The sequence below is a fragment of the Chiloscyllium punctatum genome, chromosome 30 (assembly GCF_047496795.1).
Source record: "Chiloscyllium punctatum isolate Juve2018m chromosome 30, sChiPun1.3, whole genome shotgun sequence".
Classification (NCBI taxonomy): Eukaryota; Metazoa; Chordata; class Chondrichthyes; order Orectolobiformes; family Hemiscylliidae; genus Chiloscyllium; species Chiloscyllium punctatum.
In genome coordinates, this window is record NC_092768.1 from 29,308,931 (window position 1) to 29,321,982 (window position 13,052).

The 13,052-nt window shown below is 51.7% G+C and overlaps 1 protein-coding gene across 5 annotated transcripts in view; it reads left to right on the top strand.

Annotated features, from left to right (window-relative positions):
• Positions 1 to 5,472, top strand: part of atat1 (alpha tubulin acetyltransferase 1) — a 67,982-nt gene extending 62,510 nt beyond the window's left edge. For all 5 annotated transcript variants that reach the window (XM_072550152.1, XM_072550153.1, XM_072550156.1 and 2 more), the window contains exon 12: positions 4,980 to 5,472. In XM_072550152.1, the coding sequence (XP_072406253.1) occupies positions 4,980 to 5,391 (412 nt within the window). In that variant the 3' untranslated portion in view covers positions 5,392 to 5,472. The remainder of the gene's footprint in view (positions 1 to 4,979) is intronic.
• Positions 5,473 to 13,052: the final 7,580 nt, after the last annotated feature.

Consider the following 13,052-nt stretch of genomic DNA (forward strand, 5'->3'; position numbering starts at 1 on the left):
GTGGTTTGTGTTTTTATTCAGGGTGACTGATTCCCCCCCTCCCTGACCCACGGTGTGGTTTGTGTTTTTATTAGGGTGACTGATTCCCCCCTCCCCCATCCCTGACCCACGGTGTGGTTTGTGTTTTTATTCAGGGTGACTGATTCCCCCCCTCCCCCCTCCCTGACCCACGGTGTGGTTTGTGTTTTTATTCAGGGTGACTGATTCCCCCCCTCCCCCCTCCCTGACCCACGGTGTGGTTTGTGTTTTTATTCAGGGTGACTGATTCCCCCCTCCCTCCCCCTCCCTGACCCACGGTGTGGTTTGTGTTTTTATTCAGGGTGACTGATTCCCCCCCTCCCCCCTCTCCCTGACCCACGGTGTGGTTTGTGTTTTTATTCAGGGTGACTGATTCCCCCCCTCCCTGACCCACGGTGTGGTTTGTATTTTTATTCAGGGTGACTGATTCCCCCCTCCCCCCTCTCCCTGACCCACGGTGTGGTTTGTGTTTTTATTCAGGGTGACTGATTCCCCCCTCCCCCCCCCTCCCTGACCCACGGTGTGGTTTGTGTTTTTATTCAGGGTGACTGATTCCCCCCCCTCCCTGACCCACGGTGTGGTTTGTGTTTTTATTCAGGGTGACTGATTCCCCCCCTCCCCCCTCCCTGACCCACGGTGTGGTTTGTGTTTTTATTCAGGGTGACTGATTCCCCCCTCCCCCCCCCTCCCTGACCCACGGTGTGGTTTGTGTTTTTATTCAGGGTGACTGATTCCCCCCCCTCCCTGACCCACGGTGTGGTTTGTGTTTTTATTCAGGGTGACTGATTCCCCCTCCCCCCTCCCTGACCCACGGTGTGGTTTGTGTTTTTATTCAGGGTGACTGATTCCCCCCTCCCCCCATCCCTGACCCACGGTGTGGTTTGTGTTTTTATTCAGGGTGACTGATTCCCCCCTACCCCCTCCTCCCTGACCCACGGTGTGGTTTGTGTTTTTATTCAGGGTGACTGATTCCCCCCTCCCCCCCCTCCCTGACCCACGGTGTGGTTTGTGTTTTTATTCAGGGTGACTGATTCCCCCCTCCCCCCTCCCTGACCCACGGTGTGGTTTGTGTTTTTATTCAGGGTGACTGATTCCCCCCTCCCCCCTCCATGACCCACGGTGTGGTTTGTGTTTTTATTCAGGGTGACTGATTCCCCCTCCCCCCCTCCCTGACCCACGGTGTGGTTTGTGTTTTTATTCAGGGTGACTGATTCCCATCCTCCCCCCTCCCTGACCCACGGTGTGGTTTGTGTTTTTATTCAGGGTGACTGATTCCCCCCCCCCCTCCCTGACCCACGGTGTGGTTTGTGTTTTTATTCAGGGTGACTGATTCCCCCCCTCCCCCCCTCCCTGACCCACGGTGTGGTTTGTGTTTTTATTCAGGGTGACTGATTCCCCCCCCCTCCCTGACCCACGGTGTGGTTTGTGTTTTTATTCAGGGTGACTGATTCCCCCCTCCCCCCTCCCTGACCCACGGTGTGGTTTGTGTTTTTATTCAGGGTGACTGATTCCCCCCCTCCCCCCTCCCTGACCCACGGTGTGGTTTGTGTTTTTATTCAGGGTGACTGATTCCCCCCTCCCCCCTCCCTGACCCACGGTGTGGTTTGTGTTTTTATTCAGGGTGACTGATTCCCCCCTCCCCCCCTCCCTGACCCACGGTGTGGTTTGTGTTTTATTCAGGGTGACTGATTCCCCCCCTCCCCCCTCCCTGACCCACGGTGTGGTTTGTGTTTTTATTCAGGGTGACTGATTCCCCCCTCCCCCCTCCCTGACCCACGGTGTGGTTTGTGTTTTTATTCAGGGTGACTGATTCCCCCCCTCCCCCCTCCCTGACCCACGGTGTGGTTTGTGTTTTTATTCAGGGTGACTGATTCCCCCCTCCCCCCTCCCTGACCCACGGTGTGGTTTGTGTTTTTATTCAGGGTGACTGATTCCCCCCCTCCCCCCCTCCCTGACCCACGGTGTGGTTTGTGTTTTTATTCAGGGTGACTGATTCCCCCCTCCCCCCTCCCTGACCCACGGTGTGGTTTGTGTTTTTATTCAGGGTGACTGATTCCCCCTCCCCCTCCCCCCTCCCTGACCCACGGTGTGGTTTGTGTTTTTATTCAGGGTGACTGATTCCCCCCTCCCCCCCTCCCTGACCCACGGTGTGGTTTGTGTTTTTATTCAGGGTGACTGATTCCCCCTCCCCCCTCCCTGACCCACGGTGTGGTTTGTGTTTTTATTCAGGGTGACTGATTCCCCCCTCCCCCCTCCCTGACCCACGGTGTGGTTTGTGTTTTTATTCAGGGTGACTGATTCCCCCCTCCCCCCCTCCCTGACCCACGGTGTGGTTTGTGTTTTTATTCAGGGTGACTGATTCCCCCCTCCCCCTCTCCTGACCCACGGTGTGGTTTGTGTTTTTGTTTTTATTCAGGGTGACTGATTCCCCCCTCCCCCCCTCTCCCTGACCCACGGTGTGGTTTGTGTTTTTATTCAGGGTGACTGATTCCCCCATCCCCCCTCCCTGACCCACGGTGTGGTTTGTGTTTTTATTCAGGGTGACTGATTCCCCCCCTCCCCCCCCCTCCCTGACCCACGGTGTGGTTTGTGTTTTTATTCAGGGTGACTGATTCCCCCCCTCCCCCCTCCCTGACCCACGGTGTGGTTTGTGTTTTTATTCAGGGTGACTGATTCCCCCCTCACCCCTCCCTGACCCACGGTGTGGTTTGTGTTTTTATTCAGGGTGACTGATTCCCCCCTCACCCCTCCCTGACCCACGGTGTGGTTTGTGTTTTTTATTCAGGGTGACTGATTCCCCCCTCCCCCCTCCCTGACCCACGGTGTGGTTTGTGTTTTTATTCAGGGTGACTGATTCCCCCCTCCCCCACCTCCCTGACCCACGGTGTGGTTTGTGTTTTATTCAGGGTGACTGATTCCCCCCCTCCCCCCTCCCTGACCCACGGTGTGGTTTGTGTTTTTATTCAGGGTGACTGATTCCCCCCTCCCCCCTCCCTGACCCACGGTGTGGTTTGTGTTTTTATTCAGGGTGACTGATTCCCCCCTCCCTGACCCACGGTGTGGTTTGTGTTTTTATTCAGGGTGACTGATTCCCCCCCTCCCTGACCCACGGTGTGGTTTGTGTTTTTATTCAGGGTGACTGATTCCCCCCTCCCCTCTCCATGTCCCACGGTGTGGTTTGTGTTTTTATTCAGGGTGACTGATTCCCCCCCCTCCCTGACCCACGGTGTGGTTTGTGTTTTTATTCAGGGTGACTGATTCCCCCCCTCCCCCCTCCCTGACCCACGGTGTGGTTTGTGTTTTTATTCAGGGTGACTGATTCCCCCCCTCCCCCCTCCCTGACCCACGGTGTGGTTTGTGTTTTTATTCAGGGTGACTGATTCCCCCCTCCCCCCCTCCCTGACCCACGGTGTGGTTTGTGTTTTTATTCAGGGTGACTGATTCCCCCCCTCCCCCCTCCCTGACCCACGGTGTGGTTTGTGTTTTTATTCAGGGTGACTGATTCCCCCCTCCCCCCTCTCCCTGACCCACGGTGTGGTTTGTGTTTTTATTCAGGGTGACTGATTCCCCCCTCCCCCCCCCCTCCCTGACCCACGGTGTGGTTTGTGTTTTTATTCAGGGTGACTGATTCCCCCCCTCCCCCCCCCTCCCTGACCCACGGTGTGGTTTGTGTTTTTATTCAGGGTGACTGATTCCCCCCCTCCCCTCTCCCTGACCCACGGTGTGGTTTGTGTTTTTATTCAGGGTGACTGATTCCCCCCTCCCCCCTCCCTGACCCACGGTGTGGTTTGTGTTTTTATTCAGGGTGACTGATTCCCCCCTCCCCCCTCCCTGACCCACGGTGTGGTTTGTGTTTTTATTCAGGGTGACGGACTCCCCCCCCCCCCCCCCCTCCCTGACCCACGGTGTGGTTTGTGTTTTTATTCAGGGTGACTGATTCCCCCCCTCCCCCCTCCCTGACCCACGGTGTGGTTTGTGTTTTTATTCAGGGTGACTGATTCCCCCCCTCCCCTCTCCCTGACCCACGGTGTGGTTTGTGTTTTTATTCAGGGTGACTGATTCCCCCATCCCCCCTCCCTGACCCACGGTGTGGTTTGTGTTTTTATTCAGGGTGACTGATTCCCCCCCTCCCCCCCCCTCCCTGACCCACGGTGTGGTTTGTGTTTTTATTCAGGGTGACTGATTCCCCCCCTCCCCCCTCCCTGACCCACGGTGTGGTTTGTGTTTTTATTCAGGGTGACTGATTCCCCCCCCTCCCCCCCCCCTCCCTGACCCACGGTGTGGTTTGTGTTTTTATTCAGGGTGACTGATTCCCCCCCTCCCCCCTCCCTGACCCACGGTGTGGTTTGTGTTTTTATTCAGGGTGATGGACTCCCCCCTCCCCCCCCCCTCCCTGACCCACGGTGTGGTTTGTGTTTTTATTCAGGGTGACTGATTCCCCCCCTCCCCCCTCCCTGACCCACGGTGTGGTTTGTGTTTTTATTCAGGGTGACTGATTCCCCCCCTCCCTGACCCACGGTGTGGTTTGTGTTTTTATTCAGGGTGACTGATTCCCCCCCTCCCTGACCCACGGTGTGGTTTGTGTTTTTATTCAGGGTGACTGATTCCCCCCCTCCCCCCTCCCTGACCCACGGTGTGGTTTGTGTTTTTATTCAGGGTGACGGACTCCCCCCTCCCCCCTCCCTGACCCACGGTGTGGTTTGTGTTTTTATTCAGGGTGACTGATTCCCCCCCTCCCCCCCCCTCCCTGACCCACGGTGTGGTTTGTGTTTTTATTCAGGGTGACTGATTCCCCCCCTCCCCCCTCCCTGACCCACGGTGTGGTTTGTGTTTTTATTCAGGGTGACGGACTCCCCCCTCCCCCCTCCCTGACCCACGGTGTGGTTTGTGTTTTTATTCAGGGTGACTGATTCCCCCCTCCCCCCTCCCTGACCCACGGTGTGGTTTGTGTTTTTATTCAGGGTGGCGGACTCCCTGAACGCCGATCCTGACCAGCTCTCCCAGCGTCTACCCCCGTTGGATCTCAGCAGCCTGACCCCCCATTCAGGCTCGGCCTCTCCCCGGACCCACGTCGGGGAGCTCGATCCCCTGCTGGCACCCAGGGGACCGGAGCATCCCATCGCCCGTCACCGAGACCCGAGTGAAGGAGACTCCCGGGCCCGGGAAGGGGCGACGCCGGAGGAGGAGCGTGGGCCGGGCCGAGACGGAGACAGTGGGCTGGCTGCGGCCTGTGGTGAGCGGAGGCCCCAGGCCGGTCTGGAGGAGCGGCAGCTCGGCCTACAGGTGCGGGGCAGCTGGACCGAGCTGAGGGGGCCCCTCACCGCCCAGTGGATACGGCACAAACACGAGTTCCGCAACACCAGGCCCTGGTGAAGGGCAATACCACCGGCGCAGGCCGGGGGTGAGGAGGGGGGAGCAAGGAGGCGAATGTGCACCCCCCTCACGGTGGGGGTGGAGGGGGTGAGGGGCGGGGCCGTGTGCTGCAGTGGGGGGTGGGCGGAGAGTGAGGATGGGGGCCGTGTGTCCCTTGTGGTGGTGGGGTCGGGGAGGGGGTGAGGATGGGGGCCTTGTGCCCCTTGTGGTGGTGGGGGCCATGTGCCCCTTGTGGTGGTGAGGTAAGGGAGGGGGTGAAGGTGGAGCCATGTGCCCCAGGGGGTGTTTTGTGATAGTGGAGGGTCTGCCTTGTCCTGTGAGTCTCAGTGCCCCCCCCCCCAAAACGGCCACTGGCCCACCCCCACCCCTATTCCCATTCCCACCCTGTTCCTTGCATCATCCCCGGGCACGCGCTCTCCGCCCAGTCCTGATCCAGGCCGGGGAGCAGGCAAGAGTCCCCCTTTTTTTTCCATCTCCGACAGCTGCCTCCAGGATGTGCCAGTCATGGAAACAGCCGGACACCATCTCACACCGCCCGTTCCCCGGGTGGGGGGAACCGCTGTCGGAAGCTGGCGTAACAACTCTCCCGCGTTCCGAGCAGTAAAACCCCTGGCGTGCTCCTGGTGCCGAATGTCCTGCTGCCTTCTGGCCGGAGAGGGAGGTGGATCAACCGAAGTGAGAATCCACCACCTTACCGACGGGCAACCAGCCACACCGATCTCCGGCCGCCCGCTCCCAACGTGGGTCACCAGCATTGCTTTTCCGCCATCCTGGGTCTCCCCCCTGATGGTGGGGTTCCAGAAGGATTGTCGTGCCACTGTCTTGGAGAGGGACGTGCTGCTCCCTGAGCATGTTGATGGGGACACCGGTTCCTGGCTGTGTTTGAGCCACCGTGGGCTGTGCACGTTGTAAAGCGTTGTAGAGCATGTTGGAGACCCTCAGCAGGTCAGTGGACAGGCCATCGGGACCTGAAACCTGAACTCACAGATGCTGACAGACCCCTGGGCATTTCAGCGTTGTCTTGTAGTGGTTTGTTACTCCCTCGTGGTATAGGGGCATGGCTGACTGGGCCAGCGGGTATTACCCAACCCTAGTTGCCCCTTGAGAAGGTGCCTTCTTGAACTGCTGCTGTCCATGTGCGCTGTTGGTGTATCCGCAATGTTGTCCGAGGGGAATTTAATTTAATTTGACGCCAGGTTATGGTTTCTGTAGCTCAGTGGTTAGCACTGCTGCCTCATGGCGCCGGGGATGCGGGTTCAATTCCAGTCTCGGGTGACTGTCTGTTTGTGTGGAGTTTGCATGTTCTCCCCGTGTCTGCGTGCGTTTCCTCCAGGTGCTCCAGCTTCCTCCAAAGATTTGCAGGTTCAGGTGAATTGGCTGTAGTGTTCAGGGATGTGTTGGTTAGGTGCATTAGTCAGAGGTAAATGTAGCATTGGGGGAATGGGTCTAGGCGCAATACTCTTCGGAGGGTTAGTGTGGATTTGTTGGGCCGAAGGGCCTATTTCCACACTGTAGGGATTCTATGAAGTGTATGTTGTCGAAGTCCCATTGAAACTCTCTCTCTCTCTCTCTCTCTCTCTCTCTCTCTCTCTCTCTCTCTCTCTCTCTCTCTCTCTCTCTCTCTCTCTCTCTCTCTCTCTCTCTCTCTCTCTCTCTCTCTCTCTCTCTCTCTCTCTCTCACGCACGCGCACACAGTCTCTCACAAACACATGCACATGTGGAGATATTACTTCTCCTGAATGATGGACTCACCTGCCTGTTTCTCAGTGAGCCAATGTATTGGTCAAAGGTCCTTCACAGTGATGCAGTTGTACACTGGGGGAAACTCCTTCCTTGCTTTCGCCTCCTGGCAATGCCTGGCATTTGGGTAAACTGGTCTTCATGAAGGTGTCTCTCTCTTTCCCCCCCCCACCCATTGGGAGCTGATTGGTGTCTCTAGCATCTGCTTCACCTCAGATGTTCCTATCGGTTGCTGTCTTGCTCTGTTATTGCTGCCTGTTGCGATGGGGTGGTCACGGGAGCTTTTAATCCAGACTCTGAATGTCTTAGGAATCCTCTCAACAGTAACCAGGCCAGGTATCTCTATCTCTCTATCTCTCTGTCTGTCTGTCTGTCCGTCTGTCTCTCTCTCTCTCTCTCTGTCTCTCGATATCTATCCATCTCTCTCCCTCTTTCTCTTCCCCCCCCCCATCCATCCATCTTGCGCCCTCCCGTGCTCGCTCTCTATCTCTCTAGACATGCACAAGGATTCCTGCCCCCCCCCCATGTGGTCTTCAGAAGAACCATTTTGTTCACTAGATGAGGTCTTGTAGAAATCACAGTGACTGTTGGTTGAGCTGTATCACTCCAGTAATTTTGTAAAATAAGGAGCAAGGAAGTGGAGTGTGAAGCTAGAAGGAACCACTTTCAGTGCAAGCAGTGCACGAGGGATATTCCTGCACAGAACCCTCCCATGATTCCTGGGTTCTTACTGAAGTGAAGGTTACCACTGCAGCCCTGACACTCTGTGATTTGATTTTCAAAGTACAACCGTTTTTAAATGTAAATATCCATGTGATAAGATGGTGTATTGTACAGTAATACTGCCTTGGCTGCTGAAATATTCCGCCAGGGAGGAAAGGTTGGAAGTTTTTATTTAGTGTGAAGTTGTTATTGCGTCTCTGGGGAATTTGCCCAGTTTGAACCCTGTGCTCCCTGGGGAAAGTTCGTCTCGGACTTTGGTAGCCATCTCAGAACCACTTCCATGTCCTGTTTGCCAACATCACGCAGAGGTTAGTCCACTCTCTGCTAGTGGTAATGCTGTGGTGTGGATGTGCCGGTGTAGGCCTGGGGTAGACAAAGTTAAAAATCACACAACAGATTTATTTGGAAGCACTAGCTTTCGGAGTGCTGCTAGTGTTGAGGCAATCATGGTCATGTTTCCTTCTGAGTCAACTTTATCTCACCCTATTGCTCTGTTCTGCCTCCTTCATCTGCTCATATAGCTTAACCTTAAATCTGCCCTGTTTTTCCTCAACCACTCCTGTGTGGGAGTGAGTACCTTACCACTCTCTAGGTAACCTGTTTCTCCTCCCATTCACTGAGCAATGGCACAGGAGATCTGTGAGTGGACTCTTAAAATTTCATTGGATATAGGCATCATCGACAGGCCAGTATTTGTTACTGATCCCTAACTGCCCTCAAATCAAGACGTTTACGCGATCATTGCAGAAGGTGGCAGCAAGTTTGGAGTCAAGGTGTTCATTTCCTTCTGTGAAGATACCGAGGAACCTGTTGGCTTTTTACATCGATTTGCAGGTAATTGTCACGGTCATCATTACTGAGACTCACTTTATACTCGAGATTTGCAAAGTGCTCTTGTAGCAGGGACCAGTGTTCCCAAGGCGTTAGCCTGAGCCTCTGGATTGCTAGCCCAATGATACTGTCCCTTCTCCACTGCCTTCCTGACAACGGCTCCTTCAGGAGACAAGACTTGTAATCTTCTTTATGTGATGGCTGCCATAGGTTTGTTACAGAACCCCTGTCAGGAATGCAATCTGGGGAAGTTCTCACTATTTAAATAATCATTGAACATTTCTGTTGCTTGGTATTATTGACCCTGTTATTTTACATGGAGAGAATCCACTCTGCAAGGGTCAGTTTTCTCTAATGACGATGGGACGTGTGCAAGTGCACCAGACCTCTGAATCTCCACTGTACATATGATCCTGATGGTAAATAAAACAAAATGTAACAATGATCAAATTATTAACACTGTCACTTGAGATGCTTTGATGTATTCACTCAGTAATAAAGGTATTTTTGTATGCATTCCTAACTTTTGTCTGTATCCTTGGCTGTTGCCTTCCAAAGAAAAAGTTTCAGTGCTTCGTAAATGTGGATTCAAAATTGGTTTTGGATCGAGAGATGTGAGAGTGTGGGTCGAGTGAATTCAGACTAACATCAAACTGAACCTCACTTTTTCAAAGTTGAACCCACGTTTACTGCGGTATTTTTTTGAATTGCTGCTCAACCACTTTAGTTCAGAGATATCAGGAGAGAGGGAGAATGGCTGTTCCTGACAATCAGCAGTAAAACACTGTACTGTACAGGTTAGTGACTTCAGTGGCCAAGTTGTAGTATCCTATCTCTGAGCCAGGAGGCCCAGGTTCAGGTCCCCACTTGCTTCAGCAGTGTTTGATAACATCTCTGCAAACTATCCATGAACAAAGAAAACTAATGAAGAACAACAAAACAAAAAGGGCTCTTGAGGCACAAGGGTGATCTAGCTGCAACGGGGCGTGTGTTGCTGGAAAAGCACAGCAGGTCAGTCAGCATCAGAGGAACAGGAGAGTTAACGTTTCGGGCATGAGCCCTTGGTCATCTTACTTCTAGACTAGCAGATTTCGGCTTTAGATTTACCAGGATGTTGCTGGGAATTGAGTTACAAAGAGAGGCTGGGGCTTTTGTCACTGGGAGCGTAGGAGATTATAGAGGTTTATAGATAGGGTTAATTGTAGTTGTCTTTTCCCTAGGGTTGAAGGTTTCAAGACCAGGGGGCATTCGCCTTAAAAATTTTTAGAAAAAAAACATGAGTGGCAATTTTTTTTTTGACAAAGTGGTTCATGTGTGGAATGAACTTCCAGAGGATGTGGTGGGTGCGGGTGCAGTGCCAACCTTTAAAAGACATTGGATAATTAGCCTAATAAGAAATGTTTGGAGGAATGTGGGCCAAGCACAGATAGGTGGGGCTAGTTTAGTTTGGGATGAAGGTCGGCATGGACTTGTTAGGCCGAAGGGTCTGTTTCCGTGCTCTATGACCCCATCCAGGTTCAGGTCCCACCTGCCCCAATTGTGTGTCAAAACAGGTTGATTTTAAATTATCTTACAGTCCAGATTAATGCAATATGGTACATGCAATATAACCAAGTCATGATCAGCTGGACATTGCCTGGGAATTCCATCACCATTCAACAGTCGAAGCAAATGGATGGACCGAAATCGTGAAGTGAAGATTGAAAACACATTTTCAAGTAGCGAATTAAATAATTGGATTAAGTTTAGAGCAAGATGTGACTTGAGACAATTGAAGAGACTTCAAGCATAATCTTGTAGAAAGCAGACAACAGCCTCAAGCATCTGATCAGTAGCCTGCGAATTTGTGGCAATTTTTAAAAAAATTACTCATTCCTGAGATGTATTTATCACTGGCAAAGTCAGTGTAAGGAAAGCAAGCAAAAGTTAACCATAACGTTTAGAAATTCTCAACCACTCGAGAGTAAAGTCTCACGGTCTACCTGAATTCCACTTTACTGCCCACTCTCTTGATCCCCTAAGAGATTAAAGCTCAGTCCCAGTATGGACTATATCCAATGTAAAATGATCTACAATGACATAAGGTACAACAGCTTAGCGATTCACGTATTTCTGCTCAAACAGGTTTCTTTTAACCTAAGGCCTTGAATGATTGAACCATTGCCTTGAGACTGTACTCGTGTCATTGATTTCCCCAACTGGGGAAAACCAAGAAAATTCCAGCACAGGATTAGGCCCTTCGGCCCTCCAAGTCTGTGCCGATACAGCTCCACTATCTAAACCTGCTGCCTATTTTCCAAGGATCTGTATCCCACCGCTCCCTGCCCATTCTGTATCCATCTAGATAGTGTCATTTAAGATTTATCGTTCTGCCCCTACCACCTCCATTGGCTATGCATTCCAGGCCCGTTCTGCGTAAAGAACTTTCCACGTATATCTCCCTAAACCTTTCCCCCCTCACTTTAAACTCATGATCTCTAGTAGTTGAGTCCCCCACTCGTTTTTGCGGGGGGGGAGGGGGGGAGGGGGGAAGCTTCTCGCTATCCACCCTGTCTATAGCGCTAATGATTTTGTCGACCTCAATCAAGTCCCCCCTCAACCTCTGTCTTTCTAATGAAAATAATCCTAACCTACTCAACCTCTCTTCATAGCTAACACCTTCCATAACAGGCAACATCCTCGTAAACCTTCTCTGCACCCTCTCCAACGTGTCCACATCCTTTTGGTAATGTGGCGACCAGAACTGCAACAGTATTCCAAATGCCAAACCAAAGTCCTATACAACTCTTGTACTCAATGCCCAGACCAATGAAGGGAAGCATGCCATATGCCTTTTTGACCACTTTACTGATCTGCGTTGCCACCAACAATGGACCTGAACACCCAGATCTCTCTCTCTTTACATCAATTTCCCCAGGGCTTCTCCATTTACTGTATCGTTTGCTCTTGAATTGGATCTTCCAAAATGCATCACCTCGCATTTGCCCAATTCTCCAATCTATGTATATTCTGCTGTATTCTCTGACAGTTCCCTATCTGCTACTCCACCAAACTTGGTGTCATCTGCAAACTTGCTAATCAGGCAACTGATACCTTCCTCCAAATCATTTATATACATCACAAGCAATAGTGATCCTAGCATGGATCCCTGTAGAACACCATTGGTCACAGGTCTCCATTTTGAGAAGCTCCCCTCTACTAATACTCTCTGCCTACTGTTACCCAACTAGTTCTCTATCCATCTAGCTAGAACACCCTGGACCCCGTGCGACTTCACCTCCTTCATCAGCCTACCATGGGGAACTTTATCAAACACTTTACTAAAGTCCATGTGTATGACATCTACAGCCCTTCCCCCATCAATCAACTTCGTCACCTCCTCAAAGAATTCTATTAGTTTTGTAAGACTTGACCTTCCCCGCACAAAACCATGTTGCCTATCACTGATAAGCCCATTTTCTTCCAAATGGGAAAAGATCCTATCCCTCAGTATCTTCTCTAGCAGCTTCCCTACCGCTGAGGTCAGGCTCACCGGTCTATAATTACCTGGAGTATCCTTGCTACCCTTCTTAAACAAAGGGACAACATTAGCAATTCTCCAGTCCTCCAGCTATTTCCTCTCTCACCTCCTTCAGTAACCTGGGATAGATCCCATCTGGACCTAGGGACTTGTCTACCTTAATACCTTTTAGAATACCCAACACATCCTCCCTCCTTATACCAACTTGACCTAGAGTAATCAAAGATCTATCCCTAACCTCAACATCCGTCATGTCCCTCTCCTCCATGAATACCAATGCAAAGTATTCGTTAAGAATCTCACCCATTTTCTCTGACTCCACACATAACTTTCCTCCTTTGTCCTTGAATGGACCAACCCTTTCTTTAGTTACCCTCTTGCTCCTTGTATATACATAAAAGGCTTTGAGATTTTCCTTAACCCTGTTTGCAAAAGATATCGCATGACCCCTTTTAGCCCTCTTAATTCTCCATTTCAGATTGGTGCTATATTCCTGATATTTTTCCAAAGCTTTGTCTGTCTTCAGTCGCCTAGACCTTATGTATATATCCTTTTTCCTCTTAGCTAGCCTCATAATTTCACCTGTTATCCATGGTTCCCTAACCTTGCCATTTCAATCCCTCATTGTCACAGAAACATACCTTTCCTGAACTCTAATTGACCTCTCTTCAAAAGCCTCCCACTTATCGAATGTGGATTTACCTTCAAACAGCTGCTCCCAATCTACATTCCCCAGCTCCTGCTGAATATTGGTGTAGTTGGCCTAACCCCAGTTTAGCATCTTCCTTTAGGACCACTCTCGTCTTTGTCAATGGGTATTCTAAAACTTATGAAATTGTGATCAAAT